Source organism: Littorina saxatilis, linkage group LG5 (genome assembly GCF_037325665.1).
Source record: "Littorina saxatilis isolate snail1 linkage group LG5, US_GU_Lsax_2.0, whole genome shotgun sequence".
NCBI lineage: Eukaryota > Metazoa > Mollusca > Gastropoda > Littorinimorpha > Littorinidae > Littorina > Littorina saxatilis.
Genome location: NC_090249.1, coordinates 23144499 through 23160191, shown reverse-complemented (window position 1 = coordinate 23160191; position 15693 = coordinate 23144499). Strand labels below are relative to the sequence as shown.

The 15693-nt window shown below is 43.4% G+C and overlaps 1 protein-coding gene across 1 annotated transcript in view; it reads right to left on the bottom strand.

Annotated features, from left to right (window-relative positions):
• Positions 1-15693, bottom strand: part of LOC138966587 (annexin B9-like) — a 29794-nt gene that overhangs the window by 3144 nt on the left and 10957 nt on the right. The window contains exons 2-8 of the mRNA XM_070338869.1: positions 13220-13295; positions 11152-11246; positions 8828-8941; positions 4017-4107; positions 2412-2566; positions 1237-1417; positions 716-828 (exon numbers count right to left, since the gene is read on the bottom strand). Coding sequence (XP_070194970.1) covers positions 716-828; positions 1237-1417; positions 2412-2566; positions 4017-4107; positions 8828-8941; positions 11152-11246; positions 13220-13295 — 825 coding nt within the window. The remainder of the gene's footprint in view (positions 1-715; positions 829-1236; positions 1418-2411; positions 2567-4016; positions 4108-8827; positions 8942-11151; positions 11247-13219; positions 13296-15693) is intronic.

The following is a 15693-nucleotide window of genomic DNA, read 5'->3' as shown; positions in this document are numbered from 1 at the left end:
AATCAGGTCTTAAAAAGGAGGGAGTCTTAAAATGGGAGTAAATTTACAGAGCATATGAACAGAACATCTGAAAAAACAGTCTTAAAAGAGAGGGAGTCTTAAATTGGGGGGTCTTAAAAGGGAGGTTCCACTATTCATGGCATCTAGCTAAATCCTTAAAAAGGGTGGGTTTTGACAAGATGTTCTATGATACGAAGATAAATGTCTAGACTGAGCAGCTCAAAATGTTTAGCTGGGTGTCCAGGCAAGATGGTCTACGATGTCTAACCAGGCGTCTAGACATGAGGGCTGAGGAGATTTCTATTTTTGGAGGTTATCGCTACGTCTCTACAAGCCGGGCTTGGTAGGTCAAGACAAGGCTGCCACAACTTTAAAACATGGTAGTGTAACCGAGTGCCCAAAGCACAACAATCACCTTTGGAGGCAAAGCCATTCAAACAGGATAGAGATTTTAGAGGTAATTTATTAGCCATATAAAAACTGCTACGGGTACTCGAAGGTTCCCAAGAGCATACAAGGAGACAGCCAGAACCCATTACAAACAGAAGTCTACAATTGACAGGTGTCAAACGTACAAGAAATTTTGAGCTACTATCAATATCCCACGCTCAAGCCGTCGAGGCTGGCAGACAACTCTGCAGAGAGTGCTGTGAAGGGTGACGCAGTAGTCTCCCCGTCACAGTAAGATTCAACAGTATTTTAGCTAAGACCCTACCTCTGATCTGGACACGATAACTCTGATGAGGTCGCTGTCGCTAGTGCCGAATCCCGCCATGCAGTTATGAAGACGGCGGGCAAAGTAGCGTGGCTTGCACTTCACACTCTCCACTGAAAAAAAAGCACCAAAAGGTATGAACACAGATTTTGTCCACCAAGATATTTGGACAGACTTGCACACAAGTAAGCTATTTACAAGGATGAATAACTTACAAGCTGTACACACTTTCATGAATTTATATACAATTGTTTTCTATAAAAGAAACTGAATTCATTTGGTCCTTTTTCTTCGCGTGTCTTACAAACAATACATTTGATGACGATAAAGTTTATCTATATTATTTGTATATTCATCCTCATGCGTCTGAACAGGGCATACACGTTGCGTCATTTTTTTGTTCAAAGTTGCTTTGCTGTGTACAAATATCAAGTAAAGAAATTAAGGTGGGGAACAGACAGAAAGACAGACAGAAAAACCGTAAGAGACATCATAAATCAAAATCAGGCTACAAAACTGACCAATGGCAAGGTAGCCTTCCTGAAGAGAACCGCTGCATTCATTTTTGATGGACTCTTCCATGGTTGTCCCCCCTGTCAGCTCTTCATACTTCTCGATGATTTTTCGCAGCTGGCCTGGCGAGTTCAGACACAAGACAGCGTTCAGTTCTGCTTCCTCCGTTCCCCAGGCTCCTGCCCCTGCCTGTCAATCATATCATGAGCATAATAATGAACAACTAGAATGTACCAGGCACAAGACAGCGTTCAGTTCTGCTTCCTCCGTCCCCCAGGCTCCTGCCCCTGCCTGTCAATCATATCATGAGCATAATAATGAACAACTAGAATGTACCAGACACAAGACAGCGTTCAGTTCTGCTCCCTCCGTCCCCCAGGCTCCTGCCCCTGCCTGTCAATCATATCATGAGCATTATAATGAACAACTAGAATGTACCAGACACAACATCAAGATAAAGGAGTAGAGAACTGTTCAGAACAAAACCGTATCTGCAACACATAAAGACATTTTCATGATAAGGGCCCCAACCCCAGAAAACAAGACAAAAAGGTAGCCCAGAAAAGGAAACACTTGATAAAGGAACCCAGTACGGGATTCTTTTTTTTAGATATCAAGGTTCTCCTATGCAACCCCACCCCCCCCCCACCCCCTCACCCCCCCCTCCCCCCTCCACAGCAGAAGAAAGAGCCTGGCCAATAGGCAGGTTACGTTTATCTCAGGTGATCCTGAGTCTTTTTATGTGATTACTGGCACAATTGTTATCAAGTGAGTCTGTATCTAAGCAGACATCAGCTTTATGGTTCTTGATCATCTGAGTCTACCAATCTTTGTACCAAGACTGAACTTATTTGACTCTCTTCCCAAAACAGAAATATATATTGACTCTTCAAAATTGCATTTCATTTCTATGATTCCTTCCCTTTGTTTACTTTTTTGTTATCCTGGAGTATAGCCTCCACTTGCTCATCTATCCGTTTGTTTTGGTTTGTGAGTCGTAACATGTGAACCGTCAAACTGTAGATCTTCTTTCTGTTCTGTCCTGTCTTCTTCTTTTTACGTGTTTTGTGCCCGAGGAAGACTCTAGTGGTCGAAACGTCGTGATTTTGTATTCGTTTTGTCTTCGTCAAACACATGAGTACAGTATTTTTTGGTCTTTTTACAAATATGCATGTATACTCACATCAAAGAACTTCTGTGCGTCCTCAGCTGCCTTTTCTTCATCGCCCCACTCCCACTCATCAGATTCGCGTCCTCCAGCACAGAGCGAAATCATCAGACGGCCAAAGTAATCGCTGGTGTCCCCCTGCAGGTCATCCTCCAGTTCATTTTCAAACTCTGCAAACATCATTGTCGTTTAAACATTTAAAAAATTGGAATAGAAATAAGAGACTGCAGGCGAGAAGAATAAGAACAAGATAACAATGAAAATGTTTTCACCAGAAACATGGTAATTTTTGGCTCACGTAAGTGTAGCCTATGCGATGCTAACTTTTGTCTGTCTGTGCGTGCATGCGTGCGTGCGTGCGTGCGTATGTATGTATGTATGTAAGTATGTCTGTGGTAGAAACTTTAACATTTGACTGAACACCGAAATACTAATTTTACCTGGTTATTATCCAAGCAACAGCTTCAAAGTATTGAAGCAATGATCAACATTTCGTCGGCACGTATGCAGTTAAAGTGTGTATCAAAAGAAAACGGGTGGTGGGGGGTTTTGGGGGGTAAAAACAGGTGACTGGTTTGTGTCGTGTGTGGTATGTAGACCAGGTCATGGGTCAAGGTTAGGTCAGATCGCGTGAAGGATTGTGGTATAGATACAGTTATCACCGAGCTGCAGTTCGCCGATTCGGAGAAGACGATTTTACATTGTTCGGTTTCGTAGCTCCAGAAAAATAGATAAAGATACCAAAGGAGATTTCCTACAGGTTAATCTGCACAGCGTGTTTCCAGTGTCTGCGCGAGGAAGCACAGCGCTGTCGAAAGCGCAGAGTCGATCTGGCCATCTCAGGCAGTCGTGTCCCCGTAAAGTAGGCTACAGACAGACAGATCTAGATCAAGTGTCTCGCACTCTTGCACCGTGTCACATATGCTTACTGTGTGTGTGTATGTGTGATGGAGTGATTGAGTTTGTGTTACTGTTTGTTGATTTCTTACGTGAGCCTTGAAGGCTTCGCCTCTTGTTGGTTAATATAATCCTTTCATGTTTTGAGTATTGTTTTGCTGATTAAGTCAAACTCGGTTTTCGTTAGTTTTTTATTGTCCATGTGTTTGGTGAGAACATTTTCATTGTTATCTTTTTCGTTTTTCGTCAGAATCAGTGATCATAAGGGTATGAACTGACATTAACATTCAGAGTATTATTAGGATTCTTTCAATTTTCTTTTATCCGTTTATCTTAAAGATGATGCCAAAGACACTTTTCTGTCTCATTCATTTGCTTGTTTTTAGACGTTTCAATGACAACAACAAATGGCGCCTTAGAATAAGCACATTTCGTGATTTTGTCTGTTTAAAACTTTGCTGGACTAATCTGTCCATGGGTGTGATCATTCTGGGTCGCCCTGTGCAACTGTAGCGCAACTGAGAATGAAAAGTTGCTTGTTTATTCAAGCTCGTTGTATTGCTTATGCCACAACCCTCGAAAAATAAGATTTGATTTGATTTGAATGCTGTTTATTTTCTTGGCTGTATTTTAGGGGCTTACTTCCCTTTGCTAGAGTTAGAACTAGAAAGAGTTTTTTTGTAGCAGCTCTTATAAGAGGAAGAAGAACAGTAAACACCATACCCTCTTTGTACTTCTCCTTGATCTCCTTGATCTCATCATTGCTGCGTGTGCACATAATCTCCACCAGCTGGGTTTCATCAGTACCTGCCCCCTGTAACACACACACACACACACAATTGTAAGGGGTATAGGTGCATGTTTATAGCCTCTTTTAATTAGAAAGGGTCCCTCCTAAGACCACACAATTCTGTACTGCATCAGCATATCATAAATGTTCTTTCTTTATTTGGTGTTTAACGTCGTTTTACGAAGGTTATATCGCGACGGGGGAAGGGGGGAGATGGGACAGAGCCACTTGTCAATTGTTTCTTGTTCACAAAAGCACTAATCAAAAATTTGCTCCAGTAGGGGCTTGCAACGTAGTACAATATATTACCTTACTGGGAGAATGCAAGTTTCCAGTACAAAGGACTTAACATTTCTTACATACTGCTTGACTAAAATCTTTACAAAAATTGACTATATTCTATACAAGAAACACTTAACAAGGGTAAAAGGAGAAACAGAATCCGTTAGTCGCCTCTTACGACATGCTGGGGAGCATCGGGTAAATTCTTCCCCCTAACCCGCGGGGGGGATCAGCATATCATAAATGTGATGGAAATGTAATCAACAACAAACAAGTCGCGTAAGGCGAGATTACATTTAATCAAGCTGTGGAACTCACAGAATGAAACAGAACGCACTGCTTTTTTTCACAATGACCGTAGTACACCGCTCGTGCAAAAGGCAGTGAAATTGATGAGCCTGTTTAGCGCGGTAGTGGTTGCGCTGTGTTGCATAGCACGCTTTTCTGTACCTCTCTTCGTTTTAACTTTCTGAGCGTGTTTTTAATCCAAACATATCATATCTATATGTTTTTGGAATCAGGAACCGACAAGGAATAAGATGAAATTGTTTTTAAATCGATTTCGGAAATTTAAATTTAATCATAATTTTTATGTTTTATTTTCAGAGCTTGTTTTTAATCCAAATATAACATATTTATATGTTTTTGGAATCAGAAAATGATGAAGAATAAGATGAACGTAACTTTGGATCGTTTTATAAAAAAATAATTTTAATTACAATTTTTAGATTTTTAATGACCAAAGTCATTCATTTATTTTTAAGCCTCCAAGTTGAAATGCAATACCAAAGTCCGGCCTTTGTCGAAGATTGCTTGGCCAAAATTTCAATCAATTTTATTTAAAAATGAGGGTTTGACAGTGCCGCCTCAACTTTTACAAAAAGCCGGATATGACGTCATCAAAGACATTTATCGAAAAAATGAAAAAAACGTCTGGGGATATCATGCCCAGGAACTCTCATGTAAAATTTCATAAAGATCGGTCCAGTAGTTTACTCTGAATCGCTCTACACACACACACACACACACACACACAGACACACATACACCACGACCCTCGTCTCGATTCCCCCTCTATGTTAAAACATTTAGTCAAAACTTGACTAAATGTAAAAAGATGACAGACACACAGAGGAACACACACATGGACACAGACATACACAGGGACAGACATGCAGAGACAGCACAACACTCAGTGGCCAAACGCATATGCATAGACAGACAGACCTTTAACCAAACATCATAATCAAACTTTGAGACTGTGACACAGACTTTTATCATAAACAGGGATCAAAGATCACTAAATTTCAAATATATTGTACCAAGGCTGACAGCTGCATCTCATCTTAACAAAACATTGATCAAGATATATTCAAAAAAAAGAAAGAAAAAAAAAATCTAATCAAGCATGTGTGTAAAGCCCTGAGGCATACTTCGTAACACTGCCTCAGCAGGTAGTAACTGATTGCGACTCATCTTTGATGCATTGATAAAGCACAGGTGTATTACCGATACATGCTGTCATTCTCATCATGTACAGAGGTAACTGCTGATCCTGCATTGCATCTGACTTGTCCTCAGAAGTGGGTGTTGTGTTTAGGATGGAAGAAGGGAATGATAGGGTATACCCTTTTTTTTAGGACTACAGGGAAATGAGAAGGTGAGACTGACTTTACATGTGAAGAAGAGGTAAATTTAAAATCAATGTTGAGGTCACTGAAATATTTAATTTCTGTTCTCAAAAAGGGAACAACATTTGCAAAACTCTTGGCACTACAGTGGTACCTAATACGAAAGAGCATCCTTTAGACCACCCAAAAGTGTCCCTACATTACAGGTTGCCTTTCATGAGAGTATTTTTTTTGGTCAAGATAATAGACAACTGGACAAAGAAAGTGTCCTTTATATTGAGGTGTCCTCTCGTTGGAGGGGCCTCACATCTCAGATGCCACTGTATGTACTGTCACGATTTAGTGACATGGATCGAGAAAGTGTCACTCTGTGGGGTGCCTTCTCTTGGCCAATTGCGATAGAAAGCGCCTGTGCTTTCTGTCAAGGCTGGGTTTTAGCTGACCGAGCATAGCGAACACGGGTATTTCGTGTTGCATGGATTTCACGTGGGCGATTTCTGCTGTCGGGGCAAAACTGGCGATGGCTGAACTTGGAACGTGACAAGGTGAGTCACGTGATTTTGTCAAGGTTGTCTGTGTGAGACATGTTAACTGGACACTCGAAACTCAGCAGCGAGAGAGAAGCGTCGGTGTCTTAATTCTCCTACAAGTTTGATGGTCTTCAACACGTTTAAATACTTCACTGTATATCAACGTGCCATGCTGCTTGCCAGTAGGGCTTAAAAGGAACTCCAAGGACAGACCACCTTCTCTTTGTTTACATGCTGGCTGACAGTCGGGGCGTCAAAGTTTCTCCGCTGTGCGGGAAAGGTTTTTCACCGCATAAGGATTCAGCGCGAGAGGGGGATGGCGGTATTTCTGTGACGAACAGAAGTCATTCAAAAGGAAGCGGATTCGCTTAAAAGAGAGAGCTACCTACATTAGGCTGTTGAGGTAATAAATCATTATTTAACACTGTTGACGAGTCTGTGTTTGTGGAATGAAATACTCTGTTGTTCTTTCCAGGTTAGCGCATAATTTGCTCTTTGTGACGCTAAAATACTAATCTCTATATGGTTTAATAATAATAATAATAAATGAGCATTTATATAGCGCAACATCATAACTTTACAATTATGCTCTTTGCGCTTGACACATTTAAAATTAAAACACAGTTATACAAGCATTTACATCTACATTCATAGTCAACAACGCTTAATTAAAAGCATACACCATCAAACATACATTACAAAAGATTCTTCCACTAACTGAGTAATAAAAACATGAATAAAATAGGTAGTAAAAGGTTTTTGCAGATATGGAGAGAAGGAAGGAAAATAGCTGATTTGTTGTTGTAAAAGTCCGTTTGTGCAGGCCCACGTGCTCGATGAGATATGTAAAGGTGACATGTTTAAAGGTGGTGTGTGAGGGGTAGCATGACATGTTTAGTGCACCGATGCTTTTTGTTGCAGCCTTCTGTTGCTGGCTGTTTTCGACTACGTGCTACGCTGAGCGGGATGCTGTAACCAGGTCGTCCGCGGCATTCTTGTAACCTGCTAACCTGCTGTACTGGTGATTTGCTGTCGCTGTCGCCGTCCTACCAGCTACAACTCTACTTTTTCTGGTAGACTACGGGAGGACCTTCAGCGACTGAGTGAGGCGCCTGATGTCTCCACTGTTCCCTACTTCGTTGCCATGCTAGCCGGCACTACATTCAACGGAGCAGTTGTGGAGACTACAGACTAATTACGGGCCGCCCACTCAGTGGCAAAAAGCTAAGTTGCACCATGTCTTTTGCACCCTTACCACCAAGTCATCTGTATTATTAATGATTATACTCGAGTGGTGACGACGTGGGATGTGTGACACCTGCATGAATTAGCACTTTAAGGCAGATCAGTAACTTTTCCTAACTATACACGGGATCAGCGTGTTATTATTATTTTCTGTACTTTAACTGGCATTTTTGTCAGTGACCACTTGTTTTTACGTTTTGAACGTAAAAAGAACATCTTTTGGAGTGAAGTCTCGAGGGAGGTGGCGTGATATTACATAAACAGGCGTCTGAAACTTATACTTTTGTTGATTCTATTTATTTGTATGACTGCAAGAGTGGATCGTGGTGTGGTTAGTTAGTTAGTAGTAACTAACCGTTCATAATCACCTTATTGTGATATTGAAACGTGACATATACCATTGTCACATAAGGTCTTTTCTACTTCTTCAACAACAAAAATGAAAAGAACAAGTCACTGACAGAACATCAAAAAGTCTGGGTGGTGCGAGCATGTTCATGCACATCCTCTTCCCCCCCCCCCCCTCCTTCTCCTCATCACCATCAACCATCATCACCAACAGTGACAACACCAACTCACTGACAAGACATCGTGTATCTGCCTGGCATCATACACCCTGAGCAGTGCCAGCATGTTCACCCAGGTGAAAAAGTACCACATAGAATACTGTAGTATACTATAGTATACCATAGTACATTTTTGAAAAAAAAAGACCAAAATCCTTTAGTACATTTACAAATACTATAGTATACTATAGTACATTTACCACCAAAGTACTTTATTGTACTATAGTATACTATGGTACATTTACTACAGTAAACTGTGGTATACTATAGTACTTTTACTATATAGTAAACTGTGGTACTTTTTCACCTGGGCACACACATTTTCTCCCTCCTCCTCGTCACCACCACCACCACCATCATCATCGATCATCATCATCATCCAATCATCCATCAATCAATCATCCATCATCCATCATCCATCATCATCATCATCATCATCATCAACCATCATCATCATCAACCATCATCATCATAATCACTAACAACTCACCGCCAAGGCGTCGTGTATCTGCCTGGCATCGTAGACTCGAGGTGGGGCCAGCATAGCCACACACAGGTCCTCGAAGTTGCCCCCCAGCTCACTCTTCAGGTCATCGATCAGATCCTGCAAGCAGGGGTCACATAAATGTCATTTACTGGACTCCTTCTGAGTAATATACTGTTCAAAAAAAGAAACGCATAGCTTGTAATATTTGGTTAATTTAGTTATATGGCTACAAGGATATCCACCAAACTGCAGAAAATGTTTATCTGGTCGTCGACCTTTCGTCCATTGCCACAAGTGAGCTCTGCACGTGACGCATGCGTTATCAGTGGCTACAATGTCAAAATTGCTCATTTGGCATGACCACTCGTCATGCTTCAGTGTAATCTCGTGAAACTCGGGGAATATTGAGCTCTCACCATGTCTTCCAAAACCCATAAAAGCGGATTGTTCGCCACAAAGAAATCAGACGACAATTCAGCGACGAAAGATGGCCCGATTGAGCAGAGAAGACCGCCAAATTGCATTGGGTCGTTTACAAGCAGGCCAAAGTCAAAGTGCAATCGCCAGGCACTTCCACGTGTCCCAGAGCACCATCAGTAGACTGTGGGTCAGGTTTCAAGCCACTGGCTCCGTTGCTGACTTGCCACGAGCGGGAAGACCAAGGGCGACAACTGCTGCTCACGACCGCTTCATACGGCTCCGCCACCTCCGGAATCGTTTCCTGTCGGCCTCATCTTCTGTCCAGGCTCTCCCCGGGCCACACCGATTATCGGACCAGACCGTGCGGAACCGCCTGCATGAAGCTGGTTTGAGAGCTCGCAGACCTCACAGAGGAGCTGTCCTCACCCGCCGCCATCGCCAGAACCGAGTGCAGTGGGGCAACCAGCACCTTCGCTGGACCGTCCGGAATCACTGGAGACACGTGTGGTTCAGCGACGAGTCCTACTTCCTGCTCCAGCGACATGATGGTCGGAGGAGGGTCTACCGGAGAGTAAACGAACGTTACGCGCCCAACTGTGTGGATGAGGCACCCGTTCATGGTGGTGGAGGCGTCATGGTGTGGGGGGCGATCAATACCGCTGGAAGGAGCACCCTGGTGCACGTCCAAGGGCGCATAACTGCCCAGCGATACGTGGAGGAAATTCTGCGCCCACACGCCCTTCCTCTTCTGGCTGACCAGGATGCCATATTCCAGCAGGACAACGCTCGCCCGCACACAGCACGACTCACCACCCAGTTCCTCACCGACCACCATGTCCAGGTGCTTCCCTGGCCATCCATGTCGCCAGACATGAACCCGATAGAACACCTCTGGGATGAATTGGACAGACGTGTGCGCAGGCGAGAAGAAGCGCCGGCAAATCACCGCGATCTATTGCAGGCACTTCAGGAGGAGTGGGACACCATCCCACAGCAAGATATCCGGCATCTGATCCAGTCCATGCCCAGAAGGTGCCGGGCAGTTGTTGCTGCTCAAGGCAGTCACACCCCCTACTGACTTGACAGCCTCGGCACCCAATCGTATTGATTGACTGATTGATTTGAAGATGCAAATGAACTGTGTGTGCATTCAACTGTGTCCATACCAAATTTCAAACAAATAATCTAAATATTGGATTTTCTGTTAATTTTTTCGAAAAATAAAACAAATTTGGCAAGTAGCAACTATGCGTTTCTTTTTTTGAACAGTATAGATGATGTTCGGTGTGTCTTAACTGGTCATTCCCACTGAGCTGTGTACAGTGGGACACCCCTTTGAGGACCTTATAAATCTGAGAAAATCAGATCTTTAAAAAGGAGGGAATCTTAAAATGGGGGTAAATCAATAGAGGTCATGAACAAATAAATCTTAAAATCAAAGTATTAAATCGGGGGGTCTTAAAAGGGGGGTTCCAATGTTTATAGCTCAGCTTACTTCATCTTCAATTAGCACAACTTTCTCAGGCCCATAAAACGGACGACAGAATTCGTCCATCAAAATATGAGAAATTGTTCTTCAGTTTCTTCTGAATAGTAATTGTTTTCACTCAATTCCTTTCCTGTTAAAACATTTCTCAATAATGATTCTCGAGTTCCTTTAGGAAAGTAAAATATAAATGGAAATAGTATCACTTGTTTTTAGAAACCAAATAATTTTACAAAAAGTTTAATCCGAGCATGTCAACACTATAAGCATTTCAAATTACTGTTGACAAGAAATGAGAAAATGGATTTTTGTGTACTGATTTGAAATCTGGAGATTAAATCCTCAAAAGACCGGCACGGTATGAAACATGTATGTTTTCAGGGGTATATTGGATGAGGAGATATAGGGATCAATTTGATACCTTGCCATACGCCACTTTGAAGGCCTGGGCGATTTCCAGCCGCTGTTCATTGGTATGGTTGCCCATGATCTGTAGAATGGGATCTTCATTGGTTCCTGTCATTAAACAGATAATCTATTTATTAGTCTAAAGAATAAAAACAATACAGCTGCAACATTCAGAGAGAGAGAGAGAGAGAGAGAGAGAGAGAGAGAGAGAGAGAGAGAGAGAGAGAGAGAGAGAGAGAGAGAGAGAGAGAGAGAGAGAGAGAGAGAGAGAGAAAGAGAGGGGTGGAGAGTGAGTGAAAGACAGAGACAGAGAGAGAGAGAGAGTGAGAGAAAGAGAGAGAGAGAGCGAGAGAGAGAGAGAGAGAGAGAGAGTAAAAGAATAAGAACTGCACGGCTGCAACAAAGAGAGAGAGAGAGGGGGGGGAGAGAGAGGAGGGGAGAGAGAGGAGGGGAGAGAGAGGGGGGGAGAGAGAGGAGGGGAGAGAGAGGGGGGAGAGAGAGGGGGGGAGAGAGGGGGGGAGAGAGATCGAGGGGGGGGGGGAGAGAGAGGGAGGCTGAGGGAGAGAGAGAGAGGCTGAGGGAGAGAGAGAGAGAGACAGACAGACAGAGAGAGAGACAGACAGAGAGAGAGACAGAGAGATGGAGAGAGAGAGAGAGAGGCTGAGGGAGAGAGAGAGGCTGAGGGAGAGAGACAGACAGAGAGAGAGATGGACTGAGAGACAACCAGAGAGAGAGAGAGAGAGAGAGAGAGAGAGAGAGAGAGAGAGAGAGAGAGAGAGAGAGAGAGAGAGAGAGAGAGAGAGAGAGAGAGAGAGAGAGAGAGAGAGAGAGAGAGAGAGAGAGAGAATCTAGTGAGTGATGATGTAAATGTGAAGGGAACCTCACACAGCCAGAGGCATTTGAACATAACCCTCTTACCTAATTTGAAATTACAGGTAGGTAAGAGGGGGCGTAACGCAATTACGGCCTTTAGCCACAGCTTAGGCGAGAGCTAAACAGAAACCAACAGGACCAGGAGAACTCGGTACACTGTATAGATAGCACCCAACTGATATGATCCAGGAAGTTTTGCAGTCTTTTAGTGTGTAAACCTTTTAAATTTTCGAACTGCTCTTTTATGGCAACGTTTTTTGTCTCCTTTTTTTTGGTGTTTGTGTTTTGGAAAGGGGAAACCTGTTATAATCATATAAATGAGAAGTTGTGAAAATGACGTCAATAAGTGTCCAGGGCCCCAAAGGGGGGGTATCATCACGATCACGGGAAGGGACATTTTAGCTTTCACGATCACGGTTACCTTGATTTTTGTTTTCACGATCACAAACACCTTGACGAATAGAGGATCATAGAGTGATACAGCTGTGAAAAATGTACGTTGAAAATAAAATGCTTAGCAAAAATGCCCATCACGATCACGAAAACAAATGACGATCACGAGACTTGATTTTTTTTTCATCACGGATCGTGGGCAAAGTCCCATCACGATCACAGAAATGGAAATTTCGGCAATCACGGTCACAGAAAGGTCAAAAAACGCCAATCACGATCACGAGTTTAAACCCTTTGGGGCCAGTGTCGTGAAAGGGTGAATGGTAGATAAACCATTGCCACGTTCACCTCACCAACAAGCCGCTTGCATACCAAGTTAACTGTAGCAGTTGTCTTCATGAGCTGTCATCATTATGTAAAGAATCATTGCAATCAAATCCGTATATACACAATCTAGCAACCTGAAACGCTTGAAAAAAGATTTGTTTGCATAAGAACGGTTCGTGTGAGTGACTCGTGCAAGTTTCTTCGAGATGGCAGACAGACATACAGGCGGACAGATATGAACTCAGGCTGACCGGTACTAATAGACTGGCAGACAGACAGGCAGACAGACTCCAGGCTGACCAGGTACTCAGACTGCAAGACAGACAGGCAGGAAAAACCCAGACACGAGACATTCATGGCGGTGATTGACCCTCTTCTTTTAATCTTTCGTAATTTCATAAGACACAACTTCACAGAGCAGTAATTGATTAACAGAACTGTTCAAATCCACCAGCCCAAAGACCGTGGAGGACTGAGGCGAAACTTACCAAAACCAGTCATGGCATTCCGCAGCGTCTCGGCCGCAGCGCCCGCGTCAAAGTCATCAGCTGGTGCTACTGTTCCCTGCAAATACACACAAACAGGTCAGTTACCATGGTGAATGGCCTACCGTTATAAGAATGTGCTGAGGATAGCAGCTGGGTTGGAAGGGTACATACAGAGAGACAGACCTATGGTCGTACAGACGGCGACGGAGAGACAGACAGACGGACACTGACCAATACAGAAGAAGGGACAGCCTGGCAGAAAGTTCGACGGACGGATAGAAGACGTTCAAAGGCTCACCGTTACATTGGGTATATAGGCTGATCAGTACTGTCAGTACACATAACTTGACATGCATGCATGTTACTAAAATAAATGGACGGACAGACAGACTAGCAAGCAGTTAGACAGACAGGCGGGTAGGTAGACAGACAGATAGTAAGTAGGTAGGCCTAGCCGGCCAGCCAGACGTAGGGCTTACAGACAGACACTGAGACAGACAGACAGAGACAAGATAGACAGACAGACGGACAGACAGACAAGGAATTATAACATCCCAAAACAAAACAACACACTGAAATACGGTTCCGTTCAGTCTCAAATCAAAAACAACCTCCGTCCACAGAACGTTTGTGACAAGAGTACCTCGTTCTGTTGCCGAGCAGTCAGTAATAGCCCAATTTGCTTGTCACTGAGGACTTCAGTTGTAAGGGCACTTTTCACCACCGTGCTAAGGCTTCATGTCTGGAATCTGTTTACTTGATCTATTATTCGCATAGGTCATCGTTTTGAATTGGTCACGTCTAGTTAATGGTGAATTATGTATGCTTGTAGCGGTTGTATACCTTGCAGCGGTTTTGTCTTGTCTGTGCACGCACAGTTTGCCTGAAGAGTAGCCTCAATGACGGTGGACGGGGGAGGGACAGAGAGAGAGAGAGAGAGAGAGAGAGAGAGAGAGAGAGAGAGAGAGAGAGAGAGAGAGAGACAAGACAAGACAAGACAAGACAAGACAAAATCTTTATTATCGAGGGTAATAGATAAGCAAGAATATTGCTTTTTTACATCCAGCCCTCGCCCTAATATAGGGTCAACAAGAACAGAAAACAATATAATCAAAGAACTATCACATCAAACTTAATAATAATAATTAGAGAGAGAGAGAGAGAGAGACAGAGAGAGACAGAGACAGAGACAGAGAGACAGACAGACAGACAGACTACAGACAGAGAGACAGAGAGAGACTGAGAGAGAGACTGAGAGAGAGACTGACAGACAGACAGACAGAGACAAACGGAGAGACAAAGACTTTAAGGTCCACAACTAAGCAAGTTAATTTTCACGAAAGTATACACGCACAAAACCATCAGTTACTCATATTCGTGCAATAGCTTTGCGTTTTTGTGTGTGTACAATCTTTGGCATGTGCCTGTGCTTTCTGATCTCTCCAAACTTTCCCCGCCCACTCACAGTACACGCTTGCCGCTCACACCACGTAGTTTTCAAGACCGGTGTGACGTTTTCATCTTTCGCCGTGTTGATATTTCAGTCGCTTCTTGGCCTCGTTGATCTAGTATAAACTCTACACTGAACAAAAAACCATCCTTCGATAGTACTGATGAGCGACCTTGTGTACCTTACATTCATGGGGCCAAATTTGTCCAACCAATTTGTTTTATTTAACTTAGAAATTTGATTCATCCTAAAATGTTTCCTTTTTACTCAAGGGACGTAACCACTCAGTACACGTTTTCGAAGAATTCGATTTTGGGGTTGAAATCTATTAAATTTTAACACCAATTTTCTCCACATGCAAGAAACTGACATGCTTTTCGTCCTTAAATAATTTCACTTCTTAATTTTACCAGGAAACAACATTTCAGTCTTGAGTATATGTCGAGGGGGAAATATGTACACAGGCGAAAGATGAAATCGTGACACCGGGCGAGGATGAAGAATACAAGTCAGCATAAAATTGTACTTCAAGGAACAGAGTCAGACAGAGAGACGGACAGACTGACTTTCTCTTCAACGCTTTCAGAGTATGACATGTATAAACGCCGAATATGCAAGACTACAGGTTTGAGGGCTTGAACGAACACACACTGACGGACGCTGACGGACAGACAGACAGATAGAACGGCAGACAGACAGAGGGGGGCTGGGCCGCTATTGCGCGGGTCCGCTATTGCGCGAATCTAACCCTAACCCTAACCCTAACCGGCCTAAAGATTCGCGCAATAGCGGCCCCGCGCAATAGCGGGCCGACCCCGACAGAGGCATACGTACGTATGCACACACACACACACACACACACACACACACACACACACACGCACTCAGTGACACACGCTGACACACACACACACACAAAGAGTTGTCTCTCTCCCTCCCCCAAATTCCATCTGAATCAGCAATGCAATAATCATCCCAATCCAAATTCTCACCGGCCCCTTCCGTCAATTAAAATCTCCCGGCC